The 20,210-nt window shown below is 39.3% G+C and overlaps 1 protein-coding gene across 1 annotated transcript in view; it reads right to left on the bottom strand.

The window, feature by feature from the left end:
* Positions 1–9,633: 9,633 nt before the first annotated feature.
* Positions 9,634–20,210, bottom strand: part of LOC128740133 (scavenger receptor class B member 1) — a 194,772-nt gene continuing 184,195 nt past the window's right edge. Inside the window, exon 7 of the mRNA XM_053835647.1 lies at positions 9,634–9,930. Coding sequence (XP_053691622.1) covers positions 9,634–9,930 — 297 coding nt within the window. The remainder of the gene's footprint in view (positions 9,931–20,210) is intronic.

Consider the following 20,210-nt stretch of genomic DNA (forward strand, 5'->3'; position numbering starts at 1 on the left):
GATAAATGATAGGATGTCAATAGTTCAATATATATGAGTAGCTTACTGCGTCTACACGTTAGAACAGAACAGTTCATAGTGCAGGCGATTCCCGTGCCGAGTTATAGCTATCCCGAACAAACAAGTCACATCACTTATGGTTCTTACAAAACATTAAAAGTACCTTTTTCGCTAACCGGTTTCGGGTTTGATCCAACCCATCTACGGAGCGGTGGTCGACTGAATACGTATTGTGATTTGTTGTCTGCTACAGGTTCAGTTTCGTCTGTTGGAAGAGAGGCGATGAGATGAGCGCCTCATCTTCATTCATCAAAAACCGATCGGCGGTGCTGATGTACATCGATTCCCATGCATTCAAATGAGAGGATTTTCTCACATTTTTTAGGAGCTTTGCATTCTTCCAATCAATTTCATGTTGGAGGCAGATAGAATGCATCGCTACACTCGAACCGTTGGTCCTTTCATTTTCCACAGCTTTTTTATGTTCTTTTAGCCGAGTTTTAAATTTTCGATGGGTTTGTCCAATATACACCGCTGGGCAATCCTTACAGGGGATTTCGCAGATACCCGACCGTTCTTCGGGCGGAACTTTATCTTCTTGATTGTTTAAGGGGGGACCCTACTCTGGAAAGTCGGAAAAATCGAATTTTATTTTTTTGCATTTTCGAGACGCTTATGCCTTCAGAAATGTCATGCCAAAAGGATTTTTTGATATCTGATCTCGTTGAAAACTTACGGCAAATATTGTGAAGTCACCTCAAGGGAAGTCCATTGCTATACGAAACTTTGAACACGTTTTCCCCGAAACCATGTTTCTTCAGTTGGCGGTACGTGTTTCTCAGAATCTAGCGAACCGATTTGGCTGAAATTTTTTTTCAGCATGTAAAAATGAATTATCTAAATTGTTACGTAGCCGTTTTACGATATCTCAATTTTTCAATTTTTATGACCTCCTAATTGGCGATTTTTGATGAAAAAACACCTTTATTTTGGAAAAAATTGCCGCCATTTTAGTAATTTTTCGAATTTTCAAAAACCGCTACGTAACAATTTAGGTATTGGCCTAAAGCTTCAAAATCATCCTGAAAATCCGTTCTACGATACTCCATTGGTTCCCGCCACGTACCGCCAGCAAGGAACTATTTTATAAAGGGCATTCACGCGTCCACCGGCCACCAGCATAATAATCACTATTCTGGTATCCAAGAAATACAAAATATATCTTCAAATATACCTTAACCAATAACCAAAATACCCGAACACTTCACTATAATTCTGCATCTGAAATTTTTTTACGAAAATCTATCATTTTTCGGTCTTCCGGAGTAGGGTCCCCCCTTAAAAGCTCCTGCAATATATTACCACTTCTATGAACCACATGGAAACCGTGTCGCTTGAGAATTGTCCTAATGTGGTTCGTCACTTTAGGGTAAAAAGGCAAACTGATTCTGTGGATTTGCTCTTTTTTCGGCTGTAAAGTGGTGGTGTTTTGACACTGTTTTTACGGATATGTTTACCGATTATTTTATCCACAAAATTCTTGTCGTACCCATTCAATTCACCCACTTTCTGAATTTTTTGGCTTTCGGCTGCAAAGTCCTCTCTCTCCATGGGTATATTGACCAGGCGGTGCGCCATAGAGTGAAAGGCTGCTTGGTTTTGGGCCCCGAAGTGATTCGAGTCCGTAGTAATGTAACGGTCTGTAGATGTTGGTTTGCGGAAAATGCTGAACTTCAGAGTATTGTCTTCCTTTCTGGTAATCAGCAGGTCCAAAAATGGTAACTTTCCATCTACTTCTCGCTCCACAGTGAATTTTATTTTTTCATGCTAATTTAGTGTTTGGGGTAGGTAGCGTTCTAGTCCACAGTGAATTTTATTTTTTCATGCCAATTTAGTGTTTGGGGTAGGTAGCGTTCTAGTAAACACGAAGATCAGCAGGTACAGGATAAGAATTTTGAGCGACGGCTAAACTATGGAGCCGCCAACGCAGGAGGAGGTCAAAAGAGCAATCAGTGAGCTGAAAAACGGTATGGTTGCTGTAAAGGATGGTATCCTGGCTGAACTTCTAAAAACGGGGAGCGAGCAGCTGTACGAAACAATTCGCTACCTCATTGTCAGGAACAGAATATGGGAGGAAAATAAATATCGGAGGAGTGGTTGATTGGCCTCATTTCCACAATTTTAAAAACGGACATCGACTTGAGAGTAAAAACTGTCGAGGCATTACGTTGCTCAATTTTGCCTATAAGGTGCTCTCCCTATCCTGTGTTTTAGACTGAGTCCGTTAGCTGAGTTCTTCGTCGGCGAGTATCAAGCTGGTTTTCATGAGGGTCGCTTCACGATGGATCAGATATTTACCCTGCGTCTAGTAACTGACGAGTTCCGGGAGTACACCTTGCAGACTCATCATATTTTTAAGGATTTCAAGGCGGCATACGATTCAGTCAAACGAAATAAGTTGTGACAGTTAACGCTAGGACATTGTTTTCCCACAGAACTAGTTACGTTGATTCGTGTGATGCTGGATGAGTAAAAATTATGAGTCAGAATAGCAGATGAGACCTCACGTGCTTTTTGATTTTACGGATGATGTCGATATCACCGAAACCAAAAGTAGAGCAGCGAAAGAAGCCTTTAGGTCATTTATTGAGAAATTGGGACTTACCATTAACACCGCCAAAACGAAGTATATGGTGTGGAAATCCAAATGGTGTTGGTGTCGAAGAGGAACTGAATATATTTTGGTATGCTCGTGACATGTGACAACGATGTAAGTCGCAAAATAAAACGACTAATTGCAGCTGCGAAATGGCCTTTACGCAGGCATTACATTTTGTAGCTGAAATCCCGTAGCTTGCAAATTCGCATAAAACTGACGCTCGAGAACGAGAATACTTATCCTCTCGGTGGCCCTTTACGGACATGAATCGTACACGCTAAAAGTAGCTGATCGACGAATGCTTGGGGTTTTAGCGTAAAATTTGAAAAAATCCAAAATGGAGTGTAGCGCAGCCGCATGAACCACGTGCTATATTAAGAATGCAAATACGCTGTTATAATGAAGATAGTACAGTGTGGCAGCCTGCGCTGGGCTGATCACGTGTATAGAATGCCCGACGAAAGAGTAGCTAAAATTATTTTAAGCAGAGAATCAAGAAGACGCCGTAGACTTCGGAGTAGACATCGCACTGATGGATGTGCGCTATCGAGGATGATGCACGTTCAGCTGATGTTCGAGGGGTTTGAAGAAAGGTAGCCCAGGATTGAGTACTGAAGGACCATAATTCAAATGATTTCACAAATTATGGGGCCCCAGCAATCGGACATTCGTGAGTTATAGAAAAAGTTCAATTGAAAGAGAAATTTTGGTTAAATGTTCGGGGCCCCAACAGTCCCATTTAAAGCTGAATTTTCAATCATCAAATCGGTTGATTTCACAAATCATGGGGCCCCAGCAATTGAACATTCGTGAGTCGTAGAAAAAGTTCAATTGAAAGAGAAATTTTGGTTCAAAGTTCGGGGCCCCAACAGTCCTATTTGAAGCTGAATTTTCAATCATCAAATCAGTTGATTTCACAAATCATGGGGCCCCAGCAATCGAACATTCGTGAGTCATAGAAAAAGTTCAATTGAAAGAGAAATTTTGGTTTAAAGTTCGGGGCCCCAACAGTCCCATTTAAAGCTGAATTTTCAATCATCAAATCGGTTGATTTCACAAATCATGGGGCCCCAGCAATTGAACATTCGTGAGTCATATAAAAAGTTCAATTGAAAGAGAAATTTTGGTTTAAAGGACGGGGCCCCAACAGTCCCATTTGAAGCTGAATTTTCAATCATCAAATCGGTTGATTTCACAAATCATGGGGCCCCAGCAATTGAACATTCGTGAGTCATATAAAAAGTTCAATTGAAAGAGAAATTTTGGTTCAAAGTTCGGGGCCCCAACAGTCCCATTTAAAGCTGAATTTTCAATCGTCAAATCGGTTGAATTCACAAATCATGGGGCCCCAGCAATTGAACATTCGTGAGTCATATAAAAAGTTCAATTGAAAGAGAAATTTTGGTTTAAAGTTCGGGACCCCAACAGTCCCATTTAAAGCTGAATGTTCAATCATCAAATCGGTTGATTTCACAAATCATGGGGCCCCAGCAATCGAACATTCGTGAGTCATAGAAAAAGTTCAATTGAAAGAGAAATTTTGGTTTAAAGTTCGGGGCCCCAACAGTCCTATTTGAAGCTGAATTTTCAATCGTCAAATCGGTTGAATTCACAAATCATGGGGCCCCAGCAATTGAACATTCGTGAGTCATATAAAAAGTTCAATTGAAAGAGAAATTTTGGTTTAAAGTTCGGGGCCCCAACAGTCCCATTTGAAGCTGAATTTTCAATCATCAAATCGGTTGATTTCACAAATCATGGGGCCCCAGCAATCGAACATTCGTGAGTCATAGAAAAAGTTCAATTGAAAGAGAAATTTTGGTTTAAAGTTCGGGGCCCCAACAGTCCCATTTGAAGCTGAATGTTCAATCATCAAATCGGTTGATTTCACAAATCATGGGGCCCCAGCAATTGAACATTCGTGAGTCATATAAAAAGTTCAATTGAAAGAGAAATTTTGGTTTAAAGTTCGGGGCCCCAACAGTCCCATTTAAAGCTGAATTTTCAATCATCAAATCGGTTGATTTCACAAATCATGGGGCCCCAGCAATCGAACATTCGTGAGTCATAGAAAAAGTTCAATTGAAAGAGAAATTTTGGTTTAAAGTTCGGGGCCCCAACAGTCCCATTTAAAGCTGAATTTTCAATCATCAAATCGGTTGATTTCACAAATCATGGGGCCCCAGCAATTGAACATTCGTGAGTCATATAAAAAGTTCAATTGAAAGAGAAATTTTGGTTTAAAGTTCGGGGCCCCAACAGTCCCATTTGAAGCTGAATTTTCAATCATCAAATCGGTTGATTTCACAAATCATGGGGCACCAGCAATCGAACATTCGTGAGTCATAGAAAAAGTTCAATTGAAAGAGAAATTTTGGTTTAAAGTTCGGGGCCCCAACAGTCCCATTTGAAGCTGAATTTTCAATCATCAAATCGGTTGATTTCACAAATCATGGGGCCCCAGCAATTGAACATTCGTGAGTCATATAAAAAGTTCAATTGAAAGAGAAATTTTGGTTTAAAGTTCGGGGCCCCAACAGTCCCATTTAAAGCTGAATTTTCAATCATCAAATCGGTTGATTTCACAAATCATGGGGCCCCAGCAATTGAACATTCGTGAGTCATATAAAAAGTTCAATTGAAAGAGAAATTTTGGTTTAAAGTTCGGGGCCCCAACAGTCCCATTTAAAGCTGAATTTTCAATCATCAAATCGGTTGATTTCATGAATCATGGGGCCCCAGCAATCGAATATTCGTGAGTCATAGAAAAAGTTTAATTGAAAGAAAAATTTTGGTTTAAAGTTCGGGGCCCCAATAATTCCATTTGAAGCTGAATTTTCAATCATCAAATCGGTTGATTTCATGAATCATGGGGCCCCAGCAATCGAATATTCGTGAGTCATAGAAAAAGTTTAACTGACAGAAAAATTTTGGAAAATCTCATGTTGTGTAACGACGAAATTTTTACTGGGGCCCACCGGGCATTTGCCCGGTTGCCCGGTGGGCCAGTCCGCCCCTGCACTAGTCGTTCGGATGGAAGCAGCGGGACTACTTCCGAAATGTTCCAGAACGATGGAACCAACAAACAAAATGGCGACACGCACTAATCTTCTACACTTTTTGCACTATAGTTTTCTGTCTCAACACAAATCACATTTTCTTCAGTTTTATCGTTTAATGACTTTCACTTCTACTTTTCTTGCACTGACTGGATCCTGCAGCCGGTTCGAAGGACCAATGTAAGGGCTCCAACTAGCCTTACTATTTTTGTACCCAATGGACTGTAGTCAATTTTTATTAAAACAAGAACTCATTTTAACTTAACACTTTATTTTTAGTATATGTTTTTTATGTAAGACTATTCTTCTTAAGCACCTTGAATTGGTACTTTAGCACTGAATTGTATCTTCATATTTCTGGCTTAAAATCTTAACTGAACTGAATTGCGTTTCAAAAAACTTACTACCTGTATAGCTACGCGGACTGTACCAAAAAAACTGTACCATATGATGACGCAGTTGAAATCGTTCTTGTTCTTCTATATCTCGCATTGCGCACCTCTCGTTCACATTCGCCTGCTCACTGCATTACCAACGTTGTTGCCAGGACACAAGGGGTTGCTACGGGCGAATAACAGTGCAACCAAATTGAATCGCAGCAATCAGCTTTTCAAACAAACAGAAAGTTTTTCATTTTCATTCAAGCGTCAGAAGTACTCGGATGCAGACAGGATCACAGAGTTGAAAACCCGGTTCGAAGGACTTCCAGGACGTGGAGAACCCCAAGCCATCTCCAAGTTTTCATTCACTTGGGAAACGCCAACTGATTGACAGGGTAAGATTTTGTTTAGCCTAAAGTGAATATACAGGCAAATTATCTAATAAAAATTTTTGACACCTGTAGCTTGGAAAACTCAGATTTTTTTTTCATCACATTTTGCCTTGCAAGAAGAAGGGAGATGTGGGGGTTGAGTACCCCTGGAATAGAATATCACATTGAACTATCGTACTATCGGAGCGAGCATCATACAGCTCTTTGCAATGATGCCCCGGGCTAACATCGCGACGAATATCATGCGGTCGGTTCGCTATCGCGTCAGCAGCCATCGGTATCGCCGGCATTTCCAGTCGCGTCGATAGTACTGATTGCTAAGCAGCCGGCACTCCGGCAGTCGTGCGCAGCCGATTCTCTGTGCTAGTGTAATAATACATCGCACAATTTCCATACCCGCTCATCTGCAAGAAAGGCGGTAAGGATGATTCTGGTTTCATGTTCCAATGACTCACGGTTCATGGACCAACAAGATGTTAAGATTTTCATAGTTGCCGGCTCCGAGATATCAATTAGGGAAAACGTTTGAAACCTTTTATTTAAAAGATAAAGAACCACGGGACATTCACGACTCTTTCTTTCACGATCTTTCACTTTGTGAAAGATTTTTAAACAATGAGTTGACTATCTCATAGAATATTCGTAGAATAGTAAATCCCTATGGATTTTATACATACGGTAAAAACCATTCAATTCAATAACAGAGCGATTCCGTATAAAAACAATCTAAGGAAAAAAATTCACTAAAAGGCAACCGACACATTGATTTCACGAATTGTGAATCGTTCAATTGGTTGTTTTCAATATCAAAACTTTTCTATCTCGTATTTTCGTATCAGCTTCGTCCAGATACAGAGGACACTTTTCGTTTCTTCTCCTACGTTAGTCTAAACGGCCAAATATTGCTACAGTAACTTGTATTGGAGTTGCCAGGTGAATGATTCCACGGAGTTTCGCAAATCGATTTTAGTTTGTCATTTTTGATTTAGCTGAAACTTTGCATAGCTGTTATGTTTAAGAAAATATGTCATGTTATCATATCAGGTATTTTTTTAAGATGCCGACTGCTTTTTCAAAAGGGCCTAATCAAAAATGGGGCTAACCCATTAAATAATTTATATTGGAAAAATAGTTCATTTGATCGAAATAGTGTCTTTAGCAAAGTTGTAGATGATAAAATTGCCTTTCTAAAAAAATATGTGCACCGCAAAAAAAAAATTTTTTTGTTGAAAAAAACGAAAATAAATCCTAAAATTAAATATCTAAAAAAGCGCATTTTTAAACAAATTTATTTTTCGACATGTTAAAGGTAACAATATACACTACTTTTTCTAAAAGCGTCATTGCAAGCGAATGAAGGGCAAATAAGTAATAATATTTTGAAAATTTGATGTTTTTTTTATTTTCACCAAAAATAATTTTTTACAGTGTGTAACTTTTTCTAAAGATGAGAATTATAATAAGTATGTATATTGTTACTTTTAACATGTCAAAAAATAAAATTTTTGAAAAATACGCTTTTTTAGATATTTAACTTTTTAGTTTTATTTTCTTTTCTTTTTTTTCAACAAAAAAAATTTTTACAGTGTCTTCAGCAAAGTGGTAGATAATAAAATTGCCTTTCTAAAAAAAATATGTGCACTCAAAAAAAAAAATTTTTTTGTTGAAAAAAAAAGAAAACAAAACTAAAAAGTTAAATATCTAAAAAAGCGCATTTTTTAAAAATTTTGTTTTTTGATGTGTTAAAGGTAACAATATACACTACTTTTATCTGAAAGTTTCATTGCTGACGAATGAAGGGCAAATAAGTTATAATATTTTGAAAATTTCATGTATTTTTAATTTTCACCAAAAATAATTTTTTACAGTGTATAACTTTTTCTAAAGATGAGAATTATAATAAGCATAATCTTTAAAAAAAGTTATACACTGTAAAAATTATTTTTAGTGAAAATGAAAAAACATGAAATTTTCAAAATATTATTACTTATTTGCCCTTCATTCGCTAGCAATGACGCTTTTAGAAAAAGTAGTGTATATTGTTACCTTTAACATGTCGAAAAATAAATTTTTTTTAAAATGTGCTTTTTTAGATATTTAATTTTAAGATTTATTTTCGTTTTTTTTTCAACAAAAAAAATTTTTTTTTTCTCTTAAACAATGGCACTCACAGATTCTTATAAACATACATATGCCAGAAATGTGGTTTACAGTAGTCTTTGATCTAATGATCTGATATAGTCGTACGTCACCCATTCGTACAACCCTTACCTGTTTACCTTGTAGTTTTTATATTTGCTATATTTATCAATTTTTAGAAAAATTTCTGATCGATTGATGTAAATATCTCTAAAATCCATTGGAAAATTGTTGAGTAATAAGTGCGCAAATCATAACCACTTTTCATTACATGCTCATTTCTCGAACTTCTAACGTGCACCCCAATAAAGAAAATACAAACGTAGTTCTACGTTAAAAAACCCATTGTATTCTGAGATGGTGCTGTCAACTCCATAGACAAGTTGGCGGGAAATCCGTTTAAGATTCAAAGATATGTAACATTGCTTGTTAAAGTAGGTTTGAAAACTTACTTAAGGTGAAATTAGTCGTCATCGATTCTGCAAATTTCTAAAGCAGTTTTTTTGTTTGAAACAAAAATTTTGTTCATGAAGTTATATTCGCTGTGTTCAGATTGGCAAGAAGATTTCAGTGAATACATTTCTATATCCAGAACCTCGCTTTTGGGCCCAAAAACTGCTACCGAAATTGGGCTCTCCGACGAAAAGTTAATGACTGCTGGATTTTCGTTAAATAACTATTAACAAATGTATGGTGAATAGATTCAAATTTTAATAAAGTGGTCACTACAAGTATTTCTTGCGTTCATATATTCATAGATATCATCAGCATCTCGGTGCTCGTATCAGAATTGTTTTTTTTGTTCGATTATAGTCACTTTAACAGCTTATGTCATTCGTGACTTCTGCGGGCTTGGGATTTGAGCCCGGGTCCTCGGCGTGAGAGGCGTGAATGCTGACCACTACGCCGGGACTGACCCCAGCAGAATTGTTTTATGTTGTTTTAAAACTTCAAAAGGCTACTCTAGAATGTGAAGCTGAATATCGAACTTGTTAACCAATTTATTACAGTAAAAAGTGTTGTCGCTCCTTTTCCGATCCTTGATCATGTTTAGAATTACTTTGTCGTCTGCGTTGGGTTGCTTTTTTAGGAATACTTTTTTCGAATCTCCTGCTTAAATTAGAAACTCGGTACGATGAGAAGTTGACTGACAGGGAGAATGAAACGCGTAGAACAGAAAACAGCAGCAACAATCCACCACTGATGAAGAATACATAATACATCACACGGTCAAGTATTCGTAGATAATGCAAGTAAAATATAAAACGATTTCTTAACGATTTAGGTAGCTGCATCATTTTCTGAAAAGTAAAGATAATAAAAAAGATTTTAGTATGGATTACTGATCCGGCAAATTTTGTACTGTCACAAAATTGAACTGAATGTTATAATTTGCAAATTTCAGGGTAATTTGTGTAGTACGTATAAATTAAAAATAAATTTATCCAGATATCTAATCAAAGTAGGTATGCTTAACCGTTATGTGTGCGGCAAGAAAAACACTTTTAGCAGTGTTATGTATAAGAAAAAGGCTCAGTAATAGCTAAGCCCATATCAGAGATGCAACAGCAGATTCAAATACTGCAACGAACACATGCAAATGAGTTTCAAATAAATACGGCTGAGCTGGCCTCAGAATCCGATTTTTAAGTTGATTGAACTTTAAGTACGGTCGTTAACCTGTTGATCCGAAATCTCCCTCAGTACAGTGTTCCGCGAGTGATAAGTGTAGGGAATGGTAGCATATAATGTATTGTCAGAAAAAGTGAGAGCAAAAGAGAGAGAGAGATAGATCAAGAACACAGTAGAAATGAAGAAAATGCAGAATAAACTCGGGATAGCCCGACCGAAAAAAGGGAACATGCGGCAGTCTTGTGATTGACTTGATTGGTAGAGCAACGAAGTTAGAAGTGATGCTCGATTCGTCAGAGGTGCCTTCCTCCGGACACGACATTGGCGCGGATCGGTGGAGCGGAACCGTTGGCTTTTGTTTGAGTGGAGTTGGTGTCATGTGGAACGCGTGCTTTTCTGAAGAAATTTCGGAAATGTAGAATTCCAGCGAAGATTAAATCGCGTTGGAGTGTGGGTAACATTAATAGTGAATCATTTCTGTTGCTGCCTGTGTGAGTTCTGGTTTTCATTGCGGTGAGAAGTTGTGTAGTAGTGGTGCACTGATTTCATGGATAATTTTGAACTTGCAATATCGTCAATGCCTTTGAGCGGGTAATATGATTTGATATAATATATCACCTCTGAGATGGTGCTTTGAATTACGATTGGTAAACAGAAAAAATCCCTGGGAGGATAATTTGGTCGAAGTTTGAATCCCTAGAGAGGGTGTTTAGTACCGTGATGTGAGTTCGGAAATACTACAGTGACGATGTTTTAGCTACCGATCCCGTGCGTGGGCGTTCGGAGGATGAAATGATCTTTGCAGTAATTGTGACAGAGCCTTTAAGAAGGTATTTCAATTAACGACGTTTCCTGGGAGAAACTTTGATGATGAATGAAAACAGATGAGATTTCGTTCCCGACAAACTGTGTTCGGTACTTCTAGACTGAGTTCACTATCATGTAGATCTGAATGCATGAAAGAATCATGAAAACAGTGTACCTAATTTTTGGAGAAGGCTTGAGGCTTGTTTGACCACATGATGTTTTGCGTTGGTTTTGGTTCCCGAGCAGAAGCGAAGAGCAAAATAATACAAAAACAATATCAAACTGTGTTATAATGGTATATTTTGTTATTGAATAGATATGGAGATACATTGATAACACTTTTTGTTATTGAGTAGATATTTAAAACAGTGGTTGTAAGATGAGTATAATAACTGATTTTGTTATCATATCTTATTTTGGCCTTAAAATGACATTCGATATGTTTCATACAATTTTTTTTTATTGATTAAAGAAATTTTAGATTATAAATATTTGATAAAACGATTTTTTAATATCTCATATGCTACTTCATTTGTTATTTAATACCTTAATAATACTAAAAAATATTCTAAACTCTGAATACAGTCATGTTATTGCTTTGTTATTCAAATAACACAAGTGGTTATTCTTTTAGCCTTAAAGGAGTAAAATTTTGATATTATTTTTTGTTATTTTACCAACTATGTCAGCCAAAACAAGACCGAATTTTGATATGAGTTATTCGACTTCCAATAACACATTTTGATATCATTTTGTTATTCGCTCCTGCTCGGGTTATGCCTTGATTGTGCTGCGTCTAGATTAGGTATATAAATAAGTATATAAAACGGCGAAGATGTGAGAGAGAGGTTCAAAAATGTACAGGTATATGAGTGTGTTGGTTTGTCACATTCTGCGAGAAATTAATCGTATACCTATAGGGTAATTGATCTTGAATGGACCTATTTAGCGCTTTTTAACACCACCACTCGCACTCCTGCTCAATTTACTCGTCATTTATAAATAATATGTGGTGATGTTACTATTTGTTGGAAAGTACCACCTTTTTTCGACATTATCAGTACTTTAAAAATGTATAATTTATGAAACTTTTATTAAATATATCGTTTTTTGCCAAAGCCTTTTTTTGATCTTGAATGGACCCAACATGATCTTGAATTGGACCTATTTTTGATTTTGAAATGGACCTAAATTAGGATTGTCATAGTTTCTTGCATATAAATGAACAAAATACAGCAGTCCCCCGAATAACGCGGTTTCGAATGAGGACGTTTCCATTAAGGACGGTCTCGAGTGATTCCATTAACGCGGTCGAACGTCCTTATTGGAGTCTACGTAGCATATGGGAATTGACCCAATTGGTTCCAACATGGAATAACTCGTGATCCTGACCTAATATACGGTTGGTGTCTTCGACAAAGTTGTTCAGTACATCAACGGGTTTTCATTGGATTATAGTATTGCGGAATTGTCTCACAACGTGGCGCTAGTGTATATGTAATATTTTTGTATAGGCTGTATCTCGCGCTGCAGGTTATCTAGAAAGTTGCGGCCTTCGGGAAGGTTGTTCGAATGACTGTCACCTTCAAGATGGCATGGAAAAAAGCGCAGAACTGACTCACTACGTGGCGCTAGTGTATATGTAATTCTCTTATGCAGGCTGTATCTCACGCTGCTGACTAGCTAGCAAGTTGCGGTCTTCGAGAAGGTTATTCATATGACTGCGACCTTCAAGAAGGGATGCAAAATATTGCAAAATTGCCTCACTACGTGGCGCTGGCATATATGTAATCTTCTTAAGCAGGCTGTATCTTGCGCTGCTGATTGTCTGGAAAGATGCGGTCTTCGGGAAGGTTATTCATAAAACTGCCACCTTCAAAATGGTATGAAAAATATTGCAGAATTGCTTCACTACGTGGCGCTAGTGTATATGTAACATTCTTAACCAGGCTGTCTTCCTGCAGGCTATCTAAAAAGTTGCGATCTTCGGGAAGGTTATTCATATGCCTGAGGCCTTCAAGAAGGGATGGAAAATATTACAGAATTGCCTCACTACGTGGCGCTAGCATATATGTAATCTTCTTAAGCAGACTGTATCTCGCGCTGCTGACTATATAGCAAGCTGCGGTCTTCGAGAAGGTTATTCATATGACTGAGACCTTCAAGAAGCGATGGAAAAAAGTGCAGAATTGCCTCACTACGTGGCGCTGGCATATATGTAATCTTCTTAAGCAGGCTGTATCACGCGCTGTTGACTATATAGCAAGCTGCGGTCTTCGGGAAGGTTATTCATGACTGCGACCTTCAAGAAGGGATGGAAAATATTGCAGAATTGCCTCACTATGTGACGCTAGCATATTTGCAATCTTCTTATGGAGGCTGTATCTCGCTCTGCTAACTATATAGCAAGCTGCGGTCTTCGAGAAGGTTATCCATATGACTGAGACCTTCAAGGGATAGAAAAAAGTGCAGAATTGCCTCACTACGTGGCGCTAGCATATATGTAATCTTCTTAAGCAGGCTGTATCACGCGCTGCTGACTATATAGCAAGCTGCGGTCTTCGAGAGGGTTATTCATATGACTGAGACCTTCAAGAAGCGATGGAAAAAAGTGCAGAATTGCCTCACTACGTGGCGCTGGCATATATGTAATCTTCTTAAGCAGGCTGTATCACGCGCTGCTGACTGTATACCAAGTTGCGGTCTTCGAGAAGGTTATTCAAATGACGGTGGGATTTTTCTGGCCATTAAGGAAGTAGCATTTACGGATAGATGGTAGACTAACCCGATGGATTATTTTTGCGAGGACTGTGGGGGATATACGAGTTTCTTCTAAAAAAAAGATGCTGAACATAATAGCAGAAACATAAAGGTCAGCATTGATTTGCAATTGTGGAGCCCCACCTCTGGGCACGTCGGTGAGCAGATGCGTTCCATGTAAAAAAGTTGTAGGGACCTAAACTGCCATTTTCAAAAGATGATTAGATCACGATACTATTTCGTGGTTACCGTTGATCCACTATTATCAAACTGGTTCATCTCTACCAGGATGCTTACCAGGATGAGTCGAAAAATTTTGGTTTGTTAGGTTTCAACAAAAATTTAAGTACTGTACAAAATTTTTGTATTTAATTTTTAATACTTTACTTTACTTTAGTGGCAACGGTCCGTTACCGATCCTGCGCCGAACGAATTATAGTCCTCCAGTACCGTCGGTCCTGGGCTGCCGTTCTCCAATCCCCACGAACACCAGCTGAACGTGCATCGTCTTCGACAGCACACACCCACCGGGTGCGGGGTCTGCCTCGGAGTCTACGGCCTCTTCCTGGTTCTCTGCTGAAAATAGTTTTGGCTACTCTTTCATCGGGCATTCTGGCCACGTGTCCAGCCCACCGCAGCCTGCCACATTGCACTACCTTCACTATATCAGCATATTTGTATACTTGGTACAGCTCGTGATTCATGCGTCTGCGCCACACTCCATTTTCCATTTTGCCACCAAGTATAGATCGCAGAATTTTACGCTCAAAAACCCCAAGCACTCGCCGATCAGCTTCCTTTAGCGTCCATGATTCGTGTCCGTAAAGGGCCACCGGGAGGATTAGTGTTCTGTAGAGCGCCAGTTTTGTGCGAATTTGCAAACTACGGGACTTCAGCTGGCTACGTAATCCGTAGAAAGCCCGATTCGCGGCTGCAACTCGTCGTTTCACTTCGCGGCTTACATCGTTGTCACATGTCACGAGTGTACCAAGGTATATAAATTCCTCCACTACTTCATATCGTTCCCCATCTAACTCCACCTCGGCACCAACACCACTTGAGCTCCCACGTTCCCTACCAGCAACCATGTACTTCGTTTTGGCGGTATTAATGGTAAGTCCCAATCTCGCTGCTTCCCTTTTAAAGGGCCTAAAGGCCTCTTCTACTGCTCTACGGTTGATTCCGATGATATCGACGTCATCCGCAAAACCAAGAAGCATGTGAGATTTCGTGATGATAGTTCCATTCCTTTCCACGTTTGCTCTTCGTAATGCATTTAATTTTTAATATAAGGCAAAATTAACACTGGTTTTTTTCTTTTTTGTTTAGTTATTGAAGGTCTGATGTTATTATCATTTTCTTGCCCCCCTCTTCAAAAAAATTTCCAGACCGGGACACGCAAGTAGCACACTTTTGTCACTTCTGGTTGCTGCAACCTATTTATGACTGAAATCAGTCATTAATCGGTTACCACAACTAGTTTATAACAACTGTGCTAGTAGGGCATAAACTTTTTTATGAATTTGTATAAGCTTTATTAAACTTATTATTAGAATGTGAATTGGTTGCATGGTTTTAACAGATATTTTGTATTCACTGCAGCGCAATATAAAGCCTTCACAAGAAGATTACATATACACTAGCGCCACGTAGTGAGACAATTCCGTAATATTTTCCACACCATCTTTAAGGTGGCAGTCATACGAATAACCTTCCCGAAGACCACAACTTTCCAGATAGTCATCATCGCAAGATACAGCCTGTATAAGAATGTTACATATACACTAGCGCCACGTAGTGAGACAATTCTGCAATATTTTCCATACCATCTTTAAGGTGGCAGTCATATGAATAACATTCCCGAAGACCGCAACTTTCCAGACAGTCAACAGCGCAAGATACAGCCTATACAAGCATGTTACATATATGCTAGCACCACGTAGTGAGACAATTCTGCAATATTTTCCATCCTTCTTAAAGGTCATATGAATAACCTTCTCGAAGACCGCAACTTGCTAGATAGTCAGCAGCGTGAGATACAGCCTGCATAAGAGGATTACATATACACTAGCGCCACGTAGTGAGTCAGTTCTGCGCTTTTTTCCATGCCATCTTGAAGGTGGCAGTCATTTGAGCAACCTTCCCGAAGGTCGCAACTTTCTAGATAGCCTGCAGCGCGAGATACAGCCTATACAAAAATATTACGTATACGCTAGCGCCACGTAGTGAGACAATTCCGCAATACTATAATCCAATGAAAACCCGTTGATGTACTGAACAACTTTGTCGAAGACACCAACCGTATATTAGGTCAGGATCACGAGTTATTCCATGTTGGAACCAATTAAGTCAATTCCCATATGCTACATAGACTCCATTAACACGGTTTCCATTAACGCGGTCCCTATTAGCGTCCTTATTGGGGGGATTACTGTAGTTATACTATTAAAAAAAATTCTTTGTTACTATTTTGTTTATTTACATGGAAGAAACTATGACAATCCTAATTTAGGTCCATTCAAAAATCAAAAATAGGTCCAATTCAAGATCATGTTGGGTCCATTCAAGATCAAAAAAAGGCTTTGGCAAAAAACGATATATTTAATAAAAGTTTCATCAATTATACATTTTTAAAGTACTGATAATGTAGAAAAAAGGTGGTAGTTTCCAACAAATAGTAACATCACCACATATTATTTATAAATGATGAGTAAATTGAGCAGGAGTGCGAGTGGTGGTGTTAAAAAGCGCTAAATAGGTCCATTCAAGATCAATTACCCTACCATTATTAATCTTCAAATTAGAAATAATTGGAATAGAACCGAAGCTCTTGAAATGGCTTCAGTCATATTCAACGGAACGCAAACAAATTGTTCGTCACTTCTCTTCATTTTGCACGTAAATGACATTTCCTTTATACTTAACCACTCAAAAGTACTTGTATGTGCAGACGACATGAAAATATATATGGAAATAAAAAATGCCCATGACATCGCAGTATTTCAGAATGAAATCAATGTATTCAACACTTGGTGCAACAAATCTTTACTAAACCTGAACGTAAAAAAATGTAACTCAATAGCATTTAGCAGGAAAATTCAAACTCCCTTTATTGACATATACTTAGGAAACAATATTGTACCAAAATGTAAAATTGTAAGGAATCTAGGAGTAATCTTAGACTCACTACTAACATTTACAGAACATTACAATACCATTATTAACAAAGCAAATAGGCAAAAGCAAATCTCCGTACTGGCCTTGTACTTATTCAGAATGAAAGCACTTTCTGAATAACAAAACAACCGAATTTGGTAATTTTTGTTCAAATCTCAGTCACAAAAGTAGGGTAAAGAACCGGTTTTAAGCAGTCTAAGCGGGTCACTGATTGTTTTACCTTATTACAAGCGACGGGTTGACTAAGTGGGGGATATCAGCATATCAATCTTCTTGCTATCTTTAGTTCTTCAAGCTGTTACCATTGGAAGACACTATTGTTGAGCTAAACTTTTAATTTTTCGCTTTAAAAGTTGGAGCTGTGGAACTAATTTTGATCAGACCGAACATATTTTCACCCTCAAGGTGCTTTTTTAAGCAATCCTGAAATCTGAATTTTTTTTACGTCCCCGTAAAAAATCCCTCGAACTTTTCCCCCTATTCAGTAAGTTCGCGTTCCTATCCGCGACCTACTAATCGGCATCTGATGCGTAATCGGCATAACGTATCGGCATAGATGCGTGAAATGCCATCTGTCTAAATTATTTATCGGGGCATACACTCACCGCACCGTTCGGCAAACGGTATTCGTCGTCTCTTTTATTCTCTAGTGTTCTTATGGGAAACTGCGAGTTTGACGTCTCACTCGCTGTTCATAAGGATGGTGGGAGAACAAAAGAGGTAAACATAGCAGTACACACTGTCCGACTCAGGACAGTGTTGTCAAAGCAAATAACATTGAAACACATCGTTGCTTCATTAAATCACTGAGAAAATCTTCGAAAATTATTGAAAAAGCTGTCTTTTCTGTTGTTTTTAATAAAGAAAAATTAATTATGAACATACATTTCTCTTGAAAGTATTGAACCACGTTTTCACCATTGGAGGTTTCAGGTATTTTCAAACCTATAATTCTTATTTCCAGAACCGAAACAGTGTCTTGGCAACACGATAGTTCATCAGTTATGCTGCAGCTGCTGCTACTGGTGAACAGGTTCCGTCAATTCAAAATTTGTTTTCAGTTGTGTTGTAGAATAATAAAACTTTCGGCTAGTGACAAAGCCTTAGATAATAGAAAAAAAGATAGTGTATAATATTGTATGTGACAATTGAGTGCTTGACTTTTAGAGTGGTTGTAATCAGTGCTGAAAAATGTGATGGATTCGTTAGTAGCGAGGTGGCGATTGCCTTCAGCAGCTGAAAAATGTACATTTTTGGACAACAATTTTTAATTCATCATATTTCTTGTCGGAAACCCAGTAAATTGTGTTTGTGTGAATCAAATGTATGGTTAAGTGATTTGTGAAAATGATCTTATGAAAACATTTTGAAAATATGAATAAAAAAGTGCATTTTCGGCTCATTTATTTTCAACTGATTAAAATAAGTGACACTGCTTAACTCGTTAACGAACGAAGAACAAATATATTCTTACTGGAACAATCGGAATAGACCCACGCGACGAAAAAGGACTATGGATTGGAAACTCGGGACGTGGAACTGCCGATCTCTCAACTTCCAAGGGAGCAATCGAGTGCTCTCCGACGTATTGAAGAGCCGCAAGTTCGACGTCGTAGCGCTGCAGGAGGTGTGCTGGAAGAGCTCAACGGTACGTACGTTCAGAGATGGACATACCATCTACCAGAGCTGCGGCAACACACACGAGCTGGGTACAGCTTTCATAGTGGTGGGCGAGATGCGGAAACGGGTGATTGGGTGATCCTCGAATGTGCAGGTTGAGAATCAAGGGCCGATTCTTCAATATAAGCATCATCAATGTGCACAGCCCTCACCTCAGAAGTACCGATGACGACAAGGATGAATTCTACGCGCAGTTGGAGAGTGAATACGACCGCTGCCCAAAACATGATATCAAGATCGTCATCGGGGATTTCAATGCTCAGGTTGGCCAGGAGGAGGAATACAAACTGGTGATTGGAAGGTTCAGTGCACACCAGCGAACCAATGAAATGGGCCTAAGACTTATCGACTTTGCCGCCTCCAAGAATATGGCCGTACGTAGTACCTTTTTCCAGCACAGAAGCCACCATAAGTACACCTGGAGGTCACCAAATCAGACAGAATCACAGATCGACCACGTTTTGATCGACAGTCGGCACTTCTCAGACATTATCGACGTCAGATCCTATCGAAGCGCTAACGTTGACTCGGACCACTACCTAGTGATGGTTAAGATGCGCCCAAGACTCTCCGTTGTGAACAACATTCGGTACCGACGCCAGCCTCGGTTAGATCTCGCGCGGCTGAAGCAGCCAGACGTCGCCGCAAACTACGCGCATTCACTCGAAGCTGCACTGCCGGAAGAGGACGAGCTGGACGAAGCCCCTCTCGAGGACTGTTGGAACACTATCAAAACAGCCATCAGCAGTGTAGCGGAGAGCTCCATCGGGCATGTGGCCCGGAATCAGTGGAACGATTGGTTTGACGATGAATGTAGGAGGGTGATGGACGAGGAGAACGCTGCGCGTGCGGCCAAGATGCGCAGTGCCACACGTCAGGATAAGACTGGCAGTATTCTGACGGACGATCGTGAGGTGACGGATAGGTGGAAGCAGCACTTCGACGAACACCTGAATGGCTCCCAGGCGGAAAACCATGGCGGCGGGGGAAAACGATTTCGACGGTGCAACAAACGGGGAAGAGGTGCCAACCCCAACGATAGGCGAAGTTAAGGAGGCCATCATGCAGCTAAGGAACAACAAGACAGCTGGAAAAGATGGCATCGGAGCGGAGCTTATTAAAATGGGACCAGAAAAGCTGTCCGTTTGTCTGCACCGACTAATTGTTAGAATTTGGGATACGGAACAGCTACCGGAGGAGTGGAAAGATGGGGTTATCTGCCCGATCTACAAAAAGGGCGACAAGTTGGACTGTGAGAACTATCGAGCGATCACCGTTCTCAATGCCGCTTATAAAGTGCTGTCCCAAATCATTTTCCGCCGTCTATCACCAATTTCGAATAGATTTGTGGGAACTTATCAAGCCGGCTTCGTCGAAGGTCGGTCTACAACGGATCAAATATTTACACTGCGGCAAATCCTCCAAAAGGGCCGTGAATACAGAGTTCCCACGCATCATTTATTCGTTGACTTCAAAGCCGCATATGATACCATCGACCGGAAAGAGCTATGGAAAATCATGGACG

This window comes from Sabethes cyaneus, chromosome 3, assembly GCF_943734655.1.
Source record: "Sabethes cyaneus chromosome 3, idSabCyanKW18_F2, whole genome shotgun sequence".
NCBI classification, from domain to species: Eukaryota; Metazoa; Arthropoda; class Insecta; order Diptera; family Culicidae; genus Sabethes; species Sabethes cyaneus.